Source organism: Anarrhichthys ocellatus, unplaced genomic scaffold, assembly GCF_004355925.1.
Source record: "Anarrhichthys ocellatus isolate YVR2014 unplaced genomic scaffold, GSC_Weel_1.0 scaffold23, whole genome shotgun sequence".
NCBI lineage: Eukaryota > Metazoa > Chordata > Actinopteri > Perciformes > Anarhichadidae > Anarrhichthys > Anarrhichthys ocellatus.
The window spans coordinates 3,710,181-3,726,860 of NW_022280053.1; the positions used below are offsets into that span (position 1 = coordinate 3,710,181).

At 41.6% G+C, this 16,680-nt stretch overlaps 3 protein-coding genes and 1 long non-coding RNA gene across 6 annotated transcripts in view; 2 read left to right on the forward strand and 2 right to left on the reverse strand.

Moving 5' to 3' along the window:
* The window catches only part of traf2b (Tnf receptor-associated factor 2b), a 13,699-nt gene extending 10,098 nt beyond the window's left edge, over positions 1 to 3,601 (forward strand). For all 3 annotated transcript variants that reach the window (XM_031859919.1, XM_031859917.1, XM_031859918.1), the window contains exon 11: positions 70 to 3,601. In XM_031859919.1, the coding sequence (XP_031715779.1) occupies positions 70 to 288 (219 nt within the window). In that variant the 3' untranslated portion in view covers positions 289 to 3,601. The remainder of the gene's footprint in view (positions 1 to 69) is intronic.
* On the reverse strand, positions 2,857 to 9,610 carry fbxw5 (F-box and WD repeat domain containing 5). The gene is made up of 10 exons (XM_031859916.1): positions 9,509 to 9,610; positions 8,084 to 8,279; positions 7,824 to 7,981; positions 7,416 to 7,599; positions 7,099 to 7,247; positions 6,673 to 6,996; positions 6,390 to 6,573; positions 6,109 to 6,256; positions 5,811 to 6,023; positions 2,857 to 5,620 (listed from the first exon to the last, which is right to left on the reverse strand). Exons 2-10 carry the CDS (start codon positions 8,268 to 8,270, stop codon positions 5,272 to 5,274), a joined length of 1,896 nt encoding a protein of 631 aa, XP_031715776.1. The 5' UTR covers positions 8,271 to 8,279; positions 9,509 to 9,610; the 3' UTR covers positions 2,857 to 5,271.
* Positions 9,611 to 10,121: 511 nt separating this feature from the next.
* Positions 10,122 to 11,050, forward strand: LOC116390330 (uncharacterized). The gene is made up of 3 exons (XR_004213167.1): positions 10,122 to 10,232; positions 10,563 to 10,643; positions 10,728 to 11,050. It is a non-coding gene; the product is annotated as an uncharacterized LOC116390330 (long non-coding RNA).
* A 555-nt stretch (positions 11,051 to 11,605) lies between these two features.
* Positions 11,606 to 15,370, reverse strand: prdm12a (PR domain containing 12a). Its single transcript, XM_031860418.1, has 5 exons — positions 15,011 to 15,370; positions 13,420 to 13,610; positions 13,140 to 13,295; positions 12,764 to 12,878; positions 11,606 to 12,638 (listed from the first exon to the last, which is right to left on the reverse strand). The coding sequence occupies exons 1-5, from the start codon at positions 15,225 to 15,227 to the stop codon at positions 12,205 to 12,207; spliced, it is 1,113 nt and encodes a 370-aa protein (XP_031716278.1). The 5' UTR covers positions 15,228 to 15,370; the 3' UTR covers positions 11,606 to 12,204.
* Between the last annotated feature and the right edge of the window lie 1,310 nt (positions 15,371 to 16,680).

Sequence of the window (16,680 nt, forward strand, 5' to 3'; positions counted from 1 at the left end):
TTTTACCCATTTTTAATCCACAAACACTGCTACAAACGGCTCAAAACAAGCTCCTTCTCTCTCCCCCAGGTGACTCTAATGCTCTTGGATCAGAACAACAGGGAGCACATTATCGATGCTTTTCGCCCTGATGTCACCTCCACCTCCTTTCAGCGGCCAATCAGTGAGATGAACATCGCCAGTGGCTGCCCGCTCTTCTGTCCTCTGGCTAAACTGGCTGGCAAAAGCCCCTATCTGAGAGATGATACCATCTTCATCAAAGCTATTGTAGACCTCACAGGCTTGTAAGGTGTTATCTGTGGAAGCTACACCAAAGCAAGAAAAAACAACATAGTAAATGAATAATAATAATATATCTATTATATTTATAATAGTTAATCATGCATTATATGGCTTTAATATTATATTATATCATATCTTAACTATACATTAAGAATGTCATCAATTGTCACATTATGACGGGTGCACAAGGTTGTGTACAATCACATATCTAATGTTTATAGACGTCCGTCTTTAGTCAACTGACAGACGCACTGCTGTGTCATACCCGGGCTTTATGGAAGTTTAGCTATTTCTGTTAATGTCTTGTATAGTTGAGACTTTGTCAGCACTTTCAGTGTAAAGATGTCAGCAGGAGTTAAGGTGAAGTGCTTAAATCCATCAGAGCTTTCAGATTTGGTAACATTAACGTGGCAATCTTATAGATATTTGCAGTATTACAAACCGGGTGTCTTTAACGACATTACTGGGGAAAAAATGCTGTATTACAGTTTTTCTCCATTTTGTACACACAATAAATGGAGCGGAACACAATTCTGAAAAATATTATAGTATGAAATTTTGCTAAACTCTGAGCACAATGCCATTGTTTTCACTCTAATTTCTATTTGAGTGAAAACAACCAAATCTGAGATGTTAAGGAGCTGCTGAGTTAAATATCTCTCTCATAATAAAAGAGGTCCGCAGTCATCGATCATCTTCATGTGACCCTGTTGGCACTAGAGTGAAAGCTGAGAACTTAAAACTAAATCACATAACAAATATTTGTATCAAATACTCTGTATATAGTGCATACTATATTACAATAATTAGAACACTCCGTACTCCGCTCTGCATTACGTAATATCACATGGACTACCAACACAAGACTCACATTGAATTCAGAGCAAGTGATAGGTTTTTAGGTTTTATGGTGAAGTACAGAGGATGAGTTGAGGTGTCTTGCAACCTGAGGAAGGAAGCTTCTCTGTAGTCTGGTTGTACGTCAGCGGATACTTCTGCACGGGCACCTCACCTCACTGATGCTCTGTAGATGGGCACCGAGGATTATCTGGATGGTTTTAATGAAACATTTATAGCAGGTTAATATTGTTATGAAAACACACTGATACCTTCATAGTCAGCGCAAATCCCTGCTAGTGCTACTAGTTACTAGAAATCATTAACTAATATTCACTATATAATCTTATAACATACTTCAATCGTAATCTATGAATATTTATTAGGATTAAGCCAAAAATGTAATTGCTGATTTTATTTCCATTTTATTCCATTGCTTTAATATATATATATACACACACACTTTGACGTGTATAATAAAGTACTAATTAGTTTGACATTTATTGTTTTTTTATATGCATTTATAAGTGTGATGTGTGAATCTTTGGGGATTATTTGAATACTTTTAGTTACCAGTTACAATATATTTACCTTGGGCGTAAAGGGAGTTATGTTGTCATTGTTTAGAAAATAAAATAATATAGATTAATCAGTAATGAAAATAATTATTAGATAGAGCCCTACTAGGGAAAATATATCTAAACTACATTGATAATGTCCTGAAGTGAGGAGAAGCGTCACAAATAGAAATAGATGATCCTTTTATCTGATGATTTTCCCCTCTTGGTCACTTATAAATATTCCCCTGTGGGTGTAAAAGGTTTGTGTTGTTCTGTAAAACTCTCCGATGCCGTCTGCTACGGAGTGATGAGACGTGTCCGTAACGACCCAGTTCAGTAATGGAAAATAACACCTGTGACAATAACAACCACATCAAACCGCTAAACCACCATGTCACAAAGTGGTGTGGGAGGGTGTAAACCTAGTTATTGGTGTATTTTGTATGTTCCTGTATTGCTGTTGTCACGAATGTTGACGTGCTGTTATTTATATATTAAAGAAATCCTGTGTTCCAAACTTGGCCATGAAGTTTAAATATGTGGGCACTTGCCAGACGAGGAGGGTCTAATAAAAAGACGCCATTTGTTCCATTATGGGAAATATAGGATCCAGTTTTGAGGTTGTTTCCCTAATCGGTCTCTCATGTTCTTCAACTTTATTGAAGTGGAATACTAAATTGCTGAAGTAAACTGTCAACAAACAAGTAAGAAACACCTTCACCAGATGATTCAAAGCACTGCTGATACCAATATCCTACCTCAGATTCACAGATTGTTAGAAACATTGTTTTAGTTTGCATACACTATGGCTACAATACAAATAATATTTTCAACATAAGTTTAATTTGCCCGAGAAGCTGAAAATGAGGTTTTGTTCACAGGTCTGCATTTGCAGATCCGAGAGCAGCATGTTAGAAAGAAGTGAGATAAAAACGGCGCCTCGTCTTCAAATTGGTTTCATTCTTAGTTACACGTTACTTTCTTTGTGAAAGCCCGTTCACACACAGACCACATTATCTTGAGTTCAAGTCAAACATCCACACCCAACTAGTGCTTATGATAAATGCAAAGTCATTGACATTATTAGAAGATCTAGTTTCCTGTGTTAAATGTTACTAAAGGCCAAGGGACAGTTCACTAGTACAACAGAAAAGGTAGAAGCCCTCTCCCAATGTCCCCCCGAAGGCCTTGAGCCCTGAGTTTTCATTTGTTGTTTGTTACTGTCTGATTTGACCGTCTTCCAGACTCTTGCCTTACAAGACAAAAAAAGTATAAAAAGTTATTAAAAGTCAGTATCTTAAAGAAAAGTCATATTATAGAATGTCGAAAAGGAGTTATAGTATAGCTGCAGCATGTCGAAAAAAAGTCATTAAAAAGTCATGGTATAGTATGTTAATGAAAGTGATAGTATGGTGAAACGCTCAAAGGCTGATACACAAATGGGAGACTAGACAAGTGCAACAGTGATAACACATTTATTTGAAGTATCCCATTGTCAGCATGTGTGAACATGTCTGGAGCAAACGAAACAGAACAGCAGTTGTGTCAGACAAGGAAGAGAGGGTTCATGTTCATGTGCTGAGCTTTGAAACCTGGAACATCAGGCATCAACATCCCGATGATCAACATCCTGCAAGACAAAGAGCAGCAGGCAAACAGGACACGGACCCCTGATGGAAAGGAGGGGCTGTCAAAATACTAAGCTAAAAAAAGTCATAACAATTTCATTGTTTAATAAATTGCAAAAAGTCATGAAAACTCACTGTATGGTATGTTGAAAAAATGTATGTTGTAAAATGTTATTAAAGTCATAAAAAGTCATATTATAGAATGTCGAAAAGGAGGCATAGCTTAGAATGTTGAAAGGAGGCATCGTATGATATGTTGAAAAAAATCAATAAAAAAGAATGTCGAAAAAAGTATCCTGTGATCTCATGTGTTGTTTTTGTTCCATCTTTAATCTTTAATGTTTCTGCGTAAATTTAATACGACAGGCTGAACACACACGTGCCATTCTTTTTGTTTACGTCTCTCTGCTTCCACTGGTTGAATGTTAGTCATAAAAAAGTCATATTATAGAATGTCGAAAAAGAGGCATAGTTTAGTATGTTGAAATAAGTCATAGTATATTATGTGCAAAAAAATCAGTAATAAGTCATAGTAGGAGTCAAAAGTCACAAAAAAGTCATAGTATGTCGAAAAAAAGTCTCAAAAAATGTACCAAGAAAGGAATATTAATCTGACACGTTTGCAGACGTCGAGCATTTCAGGGCATGCTTTATTATTTCAGAGAGTTTGAAAATGACTTTAGACGACAGGAAAACACAATTAACAAAAACGGTGCTACAGTATCCAAAGGGAACCAAAGATAACGTTCATGACTTATTACACACATTTCAAACGTGGAAAAATATTGTTCAATTGTTGGTAAGAATCAACTGATGACGTGAATAAGTTTCTCAAAAAATATGGCGTGAAAATGCAACCAATTAACTTTGGCCAAGTAACGAGCCAACAGGTGACATTGATCTGTACGAGCACTTTGTATATGTGTGCATCACTGGTCGTCCTTTTAAGGTGCACGACACATCTATCATGATTCAATGAGGTGACATCTCTGTGACTTGAAATGTTTGTCTTTATTGTTCTCGGTGTATAATCTGTTCTTCCAACAGAATGGCAGCTTTAATATAGTTACAGTTGTACTCAGAAGGGCTTTCCATATGTAAGGATGAGGAAAGAAAATGTTTATTTTTTTAATTAAAAAAACGTCCGGGACACTTTTCTGAGATTCATCCGTCGCTTTAGAGTCTTTTGACAAAATGAAAGGGCGCATTTTTGTGCTACAAACAAATAAAGGTGTATAAATACATTTTTACATAATATCGGTCCAAATAACAAGAAGCTACACAAACAAAATCTTTTGTTCACAGTCGAGCTTCACGCTAACTGTACTTCGTCGACTCTTCTAGATTAATTTACTCAAGAATTCTACTTTGAATAGAGCGATCGAACAACGGGATGTAATTAAAAAAACCAAGGCTGACTGTTGTCTTCCCTTTAGGTTTTAAATAGTTTTATAATTATCTGAAACAATGAGTTCTAGGGTGTTTAACTGGACATATCCATTAATAAGAGAATACATTTCTGCAGTAGTTCTCAGTCACAGCACATGACGACCGCGATCGTACGGTTTCGTCTCTGCGGGGCTTCACGTACATTTACACAGCGCAGGAGTCCCGACCTGCTCGTACGCAATGATTACAGATAAAAAAACAAAACAAACACGTTTTGGGCGTCCGTCCTGTGCAGCTCTACACTATCTCTACCTGTGAGAACATGTCTTATCACTCCTGTCAACAGCACAACAAGAGACTGTGGGGATGTCTCTCCTTTGCTGGTGCAACAGCTCTCTCTTGTGTCGTAAATGCTGAGTCGCATCCCGCCTCCTGTTAGCTGAAGACACTTAGCGCTGCTGTGTGTGTGTGTGACACAACACCGTGAGCTCAAGCAAAACCACTGACTTTAACCACACTGTACATATTCATGGAGTGTATATATGTATATATATTCACACCACAGAGGAAAAAGATCACACTTCCTCCTCCCCCCCCGCCGCCGCCCCGTCCCACTTCAAGTGTTTTCCCAACCTGACTAATGGATTTCCATTCACGCTGCTGGCAGCCGTGGAGTTCTTGTTGCGGTTCAGCCAGGACGGCAGAAGGCTGCGAGGCCTCAGCAGCCGGCTGGGGGCCTGCGCCAGGCGGACCATGCGCGGCGAGCGCCACACCTTGATGGTCGAGTCATCGCTGGCAGACAGCAGCAGCTCCTGGTCAGCGGGGCTGAACGCTACCGAGTTCACCACGTCGTCGTGTGCCAGACGTGCCAGACAGATGTTGTAGTGACGGTCCCAGATGTAGCCATGCTTGTCCTCTGCTCCGCTACAGGTGGGAGATTAGAGACGGAAGTCAGCGAGGCCTTCGTGATGTGATTATGTCAACATTACTGTCAAAGCATTTGCTTCAGTCTGTTATTAATATATAGATAGATACTTTAATTAATAGTGAAGGCTGCATAATGTGAAAGCTGCATCTATTCTCCAAAACAATCAGACGGTCTTCGGTCACCCACCTGGCGACAAAGTCTCTGCTGACGTCGAGGAAGATGAAGAAGCACTCATCGTTAGGCGTGAAGGCTCGGTGAGCGCGCAGGCTCCTTCTCTCCTCCCTCAAACTCTTCAGATCGATGACGTGCAGGTCAATCTCCTCGGCAATGGGAGGAGGAGACATGGGGTCAGAGATCACACACCCGGCTGGCCAAGCCCGGCTATTCACATAAAGGTACCTGATGAAGGAAAGGAAAGCAGTACATTTATGAGTCAATGGCACATGTAATCGGAGAAGTTGAATCTATACATATTTTGAATTACCTGTGGTCTGGAGAAAGGCCCATCCCAATGATGTGTCCATGGATATCAATAACATGGTCTAAGGAATCAAAAAACTCATCTGAACTCCGCTCTTCCCCGAGCACAGGACCACAGGTGGTCATCTGGTCAGGCTTGATCCGCTTAATACCTAGAAAGGGACAAAGTCGACCGCATGACACGTCTGACAGCATTGTGTGTGTTTTCTTATGAAAAGTTTCATAAATTCATACATTATATCTGCATATTTTCCCTTCGATGCCGCAGCTTGGAAGCGTTCTTACCTATCTGGTGAGGGGAGTACGTAAGGCTGCCGGTGGTGAAGAGTAAGTAAGTTTTGTCCTCTCCGTCTCCGGGCTCAGAGGGCTCAATGAGGCTGGAGTCAGGGGCCTTCGTGTGGGCTCTGCCCATCACCTTTGCCACGTGGGTCTCAATCGCCAACTCCGTGTGCCCTACATTTTTACAACTCTAACAGGAAGGAAGAGAAGCACAAAAAAAGAGGCCGAATGAAGAACAGTATTAATTGAAAAAAGCATCAAAAGGCCTTGAGTTTTACATCCAAATCACCTGTAAAACGTGCTCCAGGCCTGAGATGGAGGGCTGAGGAAAGCGAGCAGTGGGAAGCCTCGCTTCCTCGCCCCCCACCGCTTCCTCGTCTTCTTCCTCACTGCCGGAGGTTCCCAGGTCGAAGAGGAGGGGCTGGTGCTGCTGTGGCTGCTGCTGCTGCCCTTTCTGCCTCCGGGCCTGGGACTGGGCCTCGTAGTCCAGCAGCAAGTCCGGGTTGTCGTGTCGGCGGCAGTGGGCCACCATCACCGTGCGGATGGTGCTGGCGTTGACGTTCTGGATCTTGAAAAGGCGCTTGACTACGTTGACGTTCTCCGATTCAACATCCTGTCGGAGAAAAGAAAAGGGGGAAGAAGAGGAGAGACATTGAGCGTTGACAATTTTGACCGACGTGACCAAAGAGGCTTCAGCTGCTGCGCTGGGTCTCACCTGGAAGGCTTTGTTGAGCCAGAGCACAGAGCAGGACGTCATGTTGCCGATCCAATGCAGGTTCCCAGAGATCAGGTGGGACTCATTCAGCCAGCAGCCAAACACATCGTACGGCTTGTTCCTCACACGTGACAACAGCGTGTAATTGTCTGCAGCGTGTTAAGAAAAGGGGGGAATGGAAGAGTTTGAAACACACACTCACTCTTATTTAAGGAAAGATATGTACACATGTGAAAACTAAAAATAACTTCAACAAGTTGAACCATCAACAGGAAACTACACATGATGATTAACTGTGGGATTTTCTTGGTTCCTACCCAGACTGATGACAGCGATTTCCCCAGACGAGGAGTTGTGTGGGCCCATGTAGACACCAGACACAAGCAGCAGGGTGTCGTCAGCGTTGAACTGGGAGAACTGGGTGTAGCCCCAGTTAAACTGACGCATACTGGAGCTGTGCACCATCGCGATATTACCGTCTAGCCGCTCCGTGTCCCACAGCTGCAACACAGGAAGCCAGAGGACAGGTTAGGAACAGTGATAATCATAAACCTGCTATGAAGCAAAGTGAGTTAACCATTTATGAGTGTTCAAATGACAAAGAAAAGCCCGACGACAGTTAATACGTAACTAAAACGATAAACACAATCACTTTTCACGCTGGCAGAAAGTAAGAAAAAAGACCATCCGGGATGAAAGTAACCGCAATGATCTTTTAATCTGACCTTGACGGTGCAGTCTTTGGAGCAGGAGGAGAAGCGGTGACCCCTGTGAGAGAAAGCCAGGTGGAGGACCTGGTCAGTGTGCTCTCTCAGCGTCTGCACCTCCACACAGGGGATACAGTCGAACAGGCGCCTGAACTCCCTGTACCATGACACCGCCGCTGCACAAAGGAAGAATCCGGTTATTTAAACCTGCAACTGGCCTCTTAATGTCTCCACTCAAAGCTGTTTTTAAATCATCCGTGAGACAAAAGATGGTTTACCTGGGTGTCGGGGTACAGAACGTGGGATGCGGTAGTAGCTGTAGAACAGCTTCCTCCAAAGGAACTCATCTCTGGAGACAGCCAGCCACTGTCTGCAGGTCAGACCCACTCTGAGCACGGCATCATGGGGCAGATGCAGGAAGATCTCCAACACCAGGCTGTCCGGCAGAACTGGGCCACACTCCATCCTAACATCCTGTGTACACCACAAGTACACGGAGGGGATGTGATGTGAAAGCAACTACAACCCACACACATGAAGTTTCCCCTCGAGTAGCTTTCTTCCATCTTGTTACATTGAAGCAATATGGTGTAAAAAGTAAAAACATGTGTTTAATAGCTGCAAAATACACCATGCATGTGCATCATTTTTTACATTTATTTGATATATAAATTGCCGCTCAGAGTACAAAAACTTTGCAAACCCTCAAGGCTTAATTCCAAGCAGCAGAGGATGCCAGCTATTAAATCCAACAGTACATATTAGGGTTGCAATTGTCTTAATTAATCTGTAAGTTGTTTTTTCTATAAACAGTGAAAAAAATATAGAAAACACAAATAGAAATATGACACATTCTAACTAATAATATACATTATAAATTAGAAGAATAAACACTACAATCATTATTATTATGTTGGCCTCTGCATCCATAAATAACTTCCAACCTTTGAAGGGAATTTGAGCCTGACACTGGTGTGTTTCAATGCATAGACTCACTGAGCTGTGTTCACGCGTACAGGCTGTCAGAGCAGCTCATTAAAGCTTTCATCTTTAATTTGACAAGCACTCCATAACGGCTCCTCAGACACTTATAAGGAAAGGACAATTTAAAGGAGGGTTTGTGGTATATGTACAAAATCATATAGTTGCTGGTGGAATAGAGCCACGTAAACGTGGCGTTTCCTCAATTACAAGCTATGAACATTAGTAGAATTAATGCAAACTACACGTTATGAATGAATAATCAGTACCCTCGTCTAATTCAATAAGCTAATGCAGCTCTTCTCTGAAGAACCAATCGGTCGGGTGAAGATGACCGAACATGGACATTTGTGTCGCTGTGCATAAACAGTTAAAACTCACAACAAGTTCCTGTGTTTACACTGAAAGCAGACTCCCCAGCCTTCCTGATTACATGTGACACGATACACAGCTCGTGATCTGATGGCTAGTTTGTGTTTTTTAAAGCAAAATCAGTTAAGAGCTTAATTTCAAGCTATGCTAGCAGAAATGTCTATCAAGCTAACGTTAAGCTAGCTAACTTGTTAACGAGCCAGCTAGCGGTTAGCTGACGTTTGCTTTCAACTTTTAGCTACGACGTTTACTTCCGACAACAAGAGGTTACGTTTATAAACTAGTGCTTTCGTTGTAGGTGTTAATCAGCTTGGCTCAGTTAACACCTGTTGACATAAACTGTGACCCACCTGCTGGATCAAAGTATGTTGGAGAGAAAAACCAAGCGGCTAGCTAGCGCTGAAGGCTAGCCACAGAAAAACATGACAACAATCCTGCAGCTGCGGTGAGTCGTCAAGACTGAACTAACAGATCACAGCATCATCGATGAAGCGAGACCAACTCAATCTATTCCGTGTTGGAGATACATTTTCCTCTTGATTATGATCAAACCATCTCGTGGTGGCCTAATAGCCACAAGACATGCAATTTTTTTCATTTATAGAAATTATCACGAGTCTGATTTAGATTTTTCTTGTATTTTTATAAAATATATATTCTATCTATTATTATTTTTGTATCATTTCAATATGTCACCATATTTCTCTAATGAAATAGACTTTGTACCTTGACTGGAGTTGTTATTGCAACTAAATGTTCATGATTTTGATTATCTTTATTTATGTGTACAGATTGTATGAAAAGATGACTCATGAATGTGTACATTATCTCAGTTACTGTCTTTGCTCACCGTTTTCATGTCTTTGAATTAAACATGCAAAGGAAACATTGAGGAAAACACATACCAGTAATTCTATACTTCCTGTATCAGTGTGGTGGCCCTCAGTTCGCTGACATCAGTCAGTGAGTAGAGTCTTTGTAACAGAATTAACGCTCATTGGATCACATGGGAACAGATTACTAACTCATAAAGAAGATATTATATTGGATCTATGCTGTGACTAATATTCTCTGGTATGTATTCAAACTTTCTCATACAATTTTATAGCAAGTTTCTTTAGGCAATTTGTGCAAAAAGGTTTTATTAACTAGATGTTATTATTATGAACGACATCTTTACCTGATAAACAGCCTTATGCTTTTCACTGTGATGAGAAACACATTTTAATCAAACTATAGACTTATAATAGTAAAATGCAGAGTAGCATTGTGTACAAAATGGAGCGGGTTAAACCTGATAGGGGTGGCATCAGATTACCTGCCACAACATTATCCCAGCAGCAGTGTTGCTGATACTACAAACAGATAATAGAAATAATATAGTCTGTTTCTTCCTTCCTTTAGCTCTGCGCAATGCCGCCGTGTGGATAGCTTCTTGCTGTGGCTCCTCAAAGAAGGACAGGACAGGACAATACCAGTGTAAAGGTGCTCCCTGTTGGGTGAAATGGAACCATTTTGAAATGATGATCTGTGTAGATCTGATGGCTAAACTGTCTTTTTTTCATCAAGGTACAGGGCAGGAAGTGTGGACAGTCTCTAGTGATGAAACAACATCCAGTAAAAATCCTCCCTAATTCCTCTGGACAGGAGAGATGCCCACATCTCCCCTCCACTTTATTTATTTCTGAAGTTCATTAACTTGCAATATGTTGCTCTGTACTTGTTATAATGATGACTTGTCTGAAAACTCCTTGTTTGGAAGTTGGACAATGTCTGACAGCAGACAAGCGCAGCAGTGGCTCAGAGGTGGCTTACACCTCCTGTGTACCAATAATGTATATGGTGTAAATGCAATGTGGTCAACACAGCAAGTTAATCCAATAAATTCAATAAATGGCTATTAACATCATAATAATATAATCTGTCATTTAAGTGTCCTTCCCCTGTTTCTCCAGGAGAGGCCCACCTTTCTCTAATGAGATTCTCTTTCTCTTCTGGGTATTTGGCGCCATCGTGTGGAAGAAAAAACAACTGCAATGACCTGCAGATTAAAGATAAACAGAAAACTGATTTATTTATTACCCACTTACAATTTAGTGGACATTAAGTGTATACGATTAAAACACATTTTCAAAAATTCCACCTCTTTGATGAAGACAACTTTATTGTCCACAAAGGTGAAAAATGATCTTTCCCCCCATCTGGCAATTCATCAAAACATCAAAGCATAAAAAAATACAGCAATGTCTTTATTTGATTAGGAGTGCAGTTAAGTAAACTAGTCTTTATAACATGTTATGATATGAAGTGTGATAATATATAATATATATGGCATATATGCTCAGTGTAAAGCAGCAGCATGTGTTTTTTGATGGGTGACTTCTGAGAAGAATTACCATCATTTGTTATATCTTATCATATTTATTTAGAATAGAAGAAAGCACAAATGTATTTACATTCACATGTACAGTATAGCAATACAATACAATTTTACATTTACACAACAGTATAGTATACAGTCTGTGCAAGATTAAAGTGACAATTTCAGTTTACAGTGAGGATGCAGCTGAAACAATGTACACTGGTGGCCACGTCCCTTAGTGTCCACTTACTCGACAAATATTTGACTGTTTTCACCTGAGCTGGTGAGGATGTGATGCAAAATAATCAGTTTAAAAATGTGGAAAATATCGGGGGTTTTTCTCCCACATTTGTAGTGATGTATGACACAGGTTTAAAGATTACACGAGAATAACAAACTTTTTTTGTAAAATCTTCAGAGTTGTTTTTCAGCACATTTCAGCTTTCCAAAGACAAACATTAAAACATCTTTCTGCTGGAATTCTGATCGCATGATAGCCAAAAAATACAAGCAATACAAATAAGGCAACATATTCAAAAGTCTGTGAGACGCTTTGCTATCACATCAACTCCTGTATTCCCTTAGTGGAGGCCTGTCCCATCAGGATCTCCTTTACTTCTCCCCTACAGCTGTAACCTAAAGTGCAACGTTGTTCTGCGTGACTGTCCCTCCGTCTGCCTGTCATCATAGCACCATGGTGGGGATGTGGTGCGCCAGGGGCATCTGGTGCTGGTGGGGCATGGCCGTCATCTGTGGGGGAGGAGGGGACACTTTGGATAACATTTCGGCGGCGTGCGCCGCGGGTTTGTGCCGCGCGCTCTTCTGGTGCGCCCTCAGGCCCGCCAGCTGGGAGTAGGCGCTCTGACAGACGTGACACTTGTAGGGCCGCTCCCCGGTGTGCAGTCGGACGTGGTTTCGGAGCGTGGACGACTGGCTGAAGCGGCGGTTGCAGAAGCGGCAGACGAAGGGCTTGTCCAGGGTGTGGATGCGCATGTGGGAGCGCAGGTTGCTGCGGGAGTTGAAGCCGCGGTGGCAGATGACGCAGCGCATCCGACTGGCTGTGGTTGTGCAGGCGGGTGGGGAGCCAGAGGAAGGGCCCTCGCAGGAGTGAGAGTCCTCTGGTAGAGGGAAGAAAAAGGGACGGAGATGAGATTACGTTTGTCTCAGATGTGTGCTGCTGCTCAGATTTATAGTTTTAAAATTACGTAGTTTATCTAAAAAAGCTAAATTATAGGCTACTCACCATTCCTAGTTTTCTTCAGTTGTTCTTCATCTATTCCCGGAACTCCGGGGATTCCCAGGAACGTGTTCTGAGTGTTTCCATACCAGACAAGAAGCTCCTGGTCTGGCGGGATAGTCTGAAGAAAGAGGGCACACGTCAGCTAATCAGCTTGTGTCTTTGATTTGCTGCTTTGCTGCTGGTGCAACATGACAATTCCGAATTCCAGAAATCACATATTCAATTATCCCTTTGGCCAGCAGACGGCGCTGTTCTAAAGGGCATTTACATTGTTGTCGGTCAATAAAATCCCATAAAGCCAATGACTGCACCAGTCAATGTTACAGACATACAGCGTTATTCACAAGAGAAACAAACTAAAGTGCATTTTTTTTTTTACCTCCGACGCCTTGTAGAATATGCTGCTGCCGATCTGCACCACCTCCAGGTTCTGCTCTTGTTCATTCCGGGCGCACTTTATGTAAGTCATCCAGCTGCGTTGGTCCTCCTGGCTGGCATCGATGAAGTAGCGCACCGTGCCGTCGTCATTGAACACCTGAGCGCACACAAACAGCGAGGAAGTTATAAAACATTTGTCACACATCGTGTCACAATCATCATGCCCTGCAAGCTGAATGAATGAACTCGAGACTCCATCAGAAACTAAAGTCTCAGCTCACCTCCCACATGAGGTTGTTGTTCTTGAGCAGGTCCACGTGTTCCGGGGACAGGACTCTCCCTGTGAAAGGGCCCATCTCAGTTCCTGCTTTGATCCAGGTCTTCGAGAAGATGCCCAGACCTTCTCCGGGGATCGAGCTCTGAGCGATGATCACTTCACTGGGCAGCACCAGGCTGGACAGCTTCTGCACCTCTACAGACATAAATAACAAACGTGAGTTAAATGAAAGCTATAGATTGTGCATTGACAAATGTGCACGAGTAAAACTGCACAAAAAATGTAATTCCAATAAAGCGCACAGACTAATGTAAATTCTGGGTAGATGCCAAAGCGCCTCATGAAACAGGAGTGCTGGAAAAGTCCTGAAAGCAGCTAATGGACTGGATCTTATTTTAGTCACGAAATATTAAGCTACACCTTATCCTCCGTTTAATTCGATTATCTGGTTGAATTGAACGTTTTTGTTCCCCCTCGGAAAGCATTTTTATCCGCACCAGAAAGGGGAAAAAGAAAAAAAAATCGTGCGTTTCTTTAATGTCAAAATCAAAGATTTTAGGCTTCGAAAAAAGCCGGGCCGAATAGGGGTTAAATGGTCCTCTATTGCCCAGGGTCCAGCAATTTGTCATGCTTCAGATGTGATATTCATTAAAGTTTACTGGAAAAGAAACGGCTAATTCCAAATTCATTATCCTTTTAAGAACTTTGTAGCAATAAATTTGCGCTGAATGAAACGAGGACTTGTTAAAAAGACTCAGGAATTTCTGCAACAAAAAAATGGAAAGGCGATTAGATGGTTGACATGCAATGAATAGCATTAGATTTACCCTTCACGGTGCATTATGCGAGGAACAGCAAATCTTTTAAGGGGAGAGAAAGAGAAAAGCTCCGGAGCCCCATAGCTGCCAAGAGAGGAAAAGAGACTGTCCGGAGATTGATGAATGCGGGATAAAAACCCGGGACGTCTCAAAGAAAGGGAACCTTTCTCTCCTCGAGGTTTAAGTGGAAATTTTCCCAGGTCAAGCACAAAGTTAACCAAATTAATTTAATGCCCTGCGTCTTTCAATCAGCGGCAGCTACACGCCTAACAAGCCTCTAAACGCGAGGTCTCAAAGCTCTGAAAGGGTTAACGCGTTAAATGGGTCGAAATAAAAGCAGCATAAGAGGGAAAATGTAGAAAACTGCAACAAGTTGGTGAGAGAAACTTTGGGAAATAAATGTTTGAGATGGGCATGACGTGGGGTCTTCTTGAAATAAGGATAGATGAGGTTATATTATTTGAACAAAATGCCCAAATTTGTATGTCAGCGAAAAAATAAAAAAATATCCTCGTGGATTTCTGTGATACACATTTGTAGAAAATCTCATACAATCTAAACTAAACATTATTTGGAAGAAAAAAATATCTAGGCTTCATTAAAACTGTAATCAAATAATGCTTTTTATTTCAAGAAAAAAAAACATTTAACTTAGCGTAATATATACTTAACATTAGGCTACAAACTTCCAAACTTGCACTGCAAAAATGATAAAAAAAACAATCGGGATTGAAATGAAATAAAACAGTCCCATAATAAAGCAGCATGTCAGCCTACCTCCGACGAAGGACTGCGCCAGCACCTCGGCGGTGAAGGCGGTCTTGGGGCTGCCGCTCTGCCGCTCCTCCGCCAGGTGTTCGCCCAGCACGTTCCTCCACCTGCCGTACAAGAAGCTGTGCAGGATGTCCGAGGTGATCACGTCTGACAGCGAGCGGCTCGGACACTTAAATCCAGACTTGAGAGCCAAAGAGTCGGCGGGTAGCACGGAGCCCATGTTGCAAATTAAAAAAAAGAAGAAGAACCCCCTGAAGTGACAACAGCGGTGCGGCTGCAAGCGGTACAAGCGATACAACAACAAAAAAGAAAGAAGAAGAAGAAGAAGAAGAAGAAGAAGCAGAGCTGCTCCTCAGTGCGTCCTTCTGCTCCAAACAGTCTGTGCGTAAAGGTGCCCTGCCTGGCTGTGAGGGTCTCTTTATATAAGTGGCTAGTGTGACCCCTGTCTAATTACTTATTAATGACACACCCCTCACCGCGAGGACCTGCCCGCTGCACCGCAACACACCAGCGGAGACATTACAAAAAACAACACACCAGCAGAGAGAATAAGGGAACAATTGTGGCCAAAACTTTAATTTACTAATTATCGGCACTTAAAGCTGAAATTCAAATTAAAGCAACATTTTTGTGCAAAGCTGCAAATGCATGCTGATTGGCTAAACTGTCGATAAATATATGTAATATGATAAAAAATAACGTGCTTTAAAAGTTTAAGAATGTTGTAAAAATAGATTATAGTAAACATAATTAACAGGATGCACGCTGTAGCATTAAACTATTGCACTTTGTTTAAAAACCATGCATTATAACTATAAAAAATAACCAGGTTTCAAAATGTAAAAAAGAATAAAATAAAGAACATTTTGTGGAAGTTTAAGTGATAAAGTGAGTTTTTATGTGCACAAGTGGGTCATTGAGTCTGGGAGTTGCTCGCCCATTTTTTTCTCATGCATTTGTTATTCATGTGGTGGTAATAATATTTTTTTTGTGAGGAGTTAGCGCGGGAATAACAAGAATGGAAACAATCTCGACGTGGAGTTTTTTTTTCTTACAGCATTGTTCGCATGCAAAAAATGCAAAGCTGCTTTGACGTGGTTCACTTTTTCAAGCCCTTGTTGAGGTAAGCGGTTTAATATTCATGGATGTTCGGAGCCCCCTCGGTATTGTGACAACGTTTAGATGAGTATATACGGCCCTTTTCTTCTCTATAGTCACAGTCCACTGTGTTTTTTCCTCTCTTGCCTATTTTTCGGGCTTGATGGACTGGGGCTAAATGGGCAGTTTTCCTTCTTTTCCAGCAGAGAGGACATCTTTATTCCATCCCCGGCTCACAGGTTTCCCATTCAGCTCTCCTCCAAGTAATGTCAGGGCCCTGAAAAGTGCTGCAAATCAATCTTTCATGGTGTTTTGAGGGCAATTTGACATCCATGCACTCCTCTTTTCACTCCAACAACTACAAGGGGATTGTCCGAAAAATGGGCAAGTTGTGCTCTCTCTTTCTTTCTTTCTCTCTCTGGACGAATATGGATTATGGCAATGTAATGAGAAAGAAGATATGGCAACTAAATACAATAGCGGAGGTTTTTTTTAACTGAGGAGATAGTGAAAAGGCAAGGTGAGTGACAGGGCACGAAAAAAGATTACTGTGAAACAGCTGCTTTTTATGAGCG

Excerpts from the sequence above, each read along its gene's own strand:
- fbxw5 (XM_031859916.1), bottom strand. The coding sequence starts at position 8,270 with ATGGAGTGTGGCCCAGTTCTGCCGGACAGCCTGGTGTTGGAGATCTTC. Across the intron at positions 6,997-7,098 it reads GGCTCAACAAAGCCTTCCAG|GATGTTGAATCGGAGAACGT; the intron begins GTGAGACCCAGC and ends TTTCTCCGACAG. Across the intron at positions 6,024-6,108 it reads GGCCTTTCTCCAGACCACAG|GTACCTTTATGTGAATAGCC; the intron begins GTAATTCAAAAT and ends TTCCTTCATCAG.
- prdm12a (XM_031860418.1), bottom strand. The coding sequence starts at position 15,227 with ATGGGCTCCGTGCTACCCGCCGACTCTTTGGCTCTCAAGTCTGGATTT. Across the intron at positions 13,611-15,010 it reads GGCGCAGTCCTTCGTCGGAG|AGGTGCAGAAGCTGTCCAGC; the intron begins GTAGGCTGACAT and ends TTATGTCTGTAG. Across the intron at positions 13,296-13,419 it reads ACAACAACCTCATGTGGGAG|GTGTTCAATGACGACGGCAC; the intron begins GTGAGCTGAGAC and ends GTGTGCGCTCAG.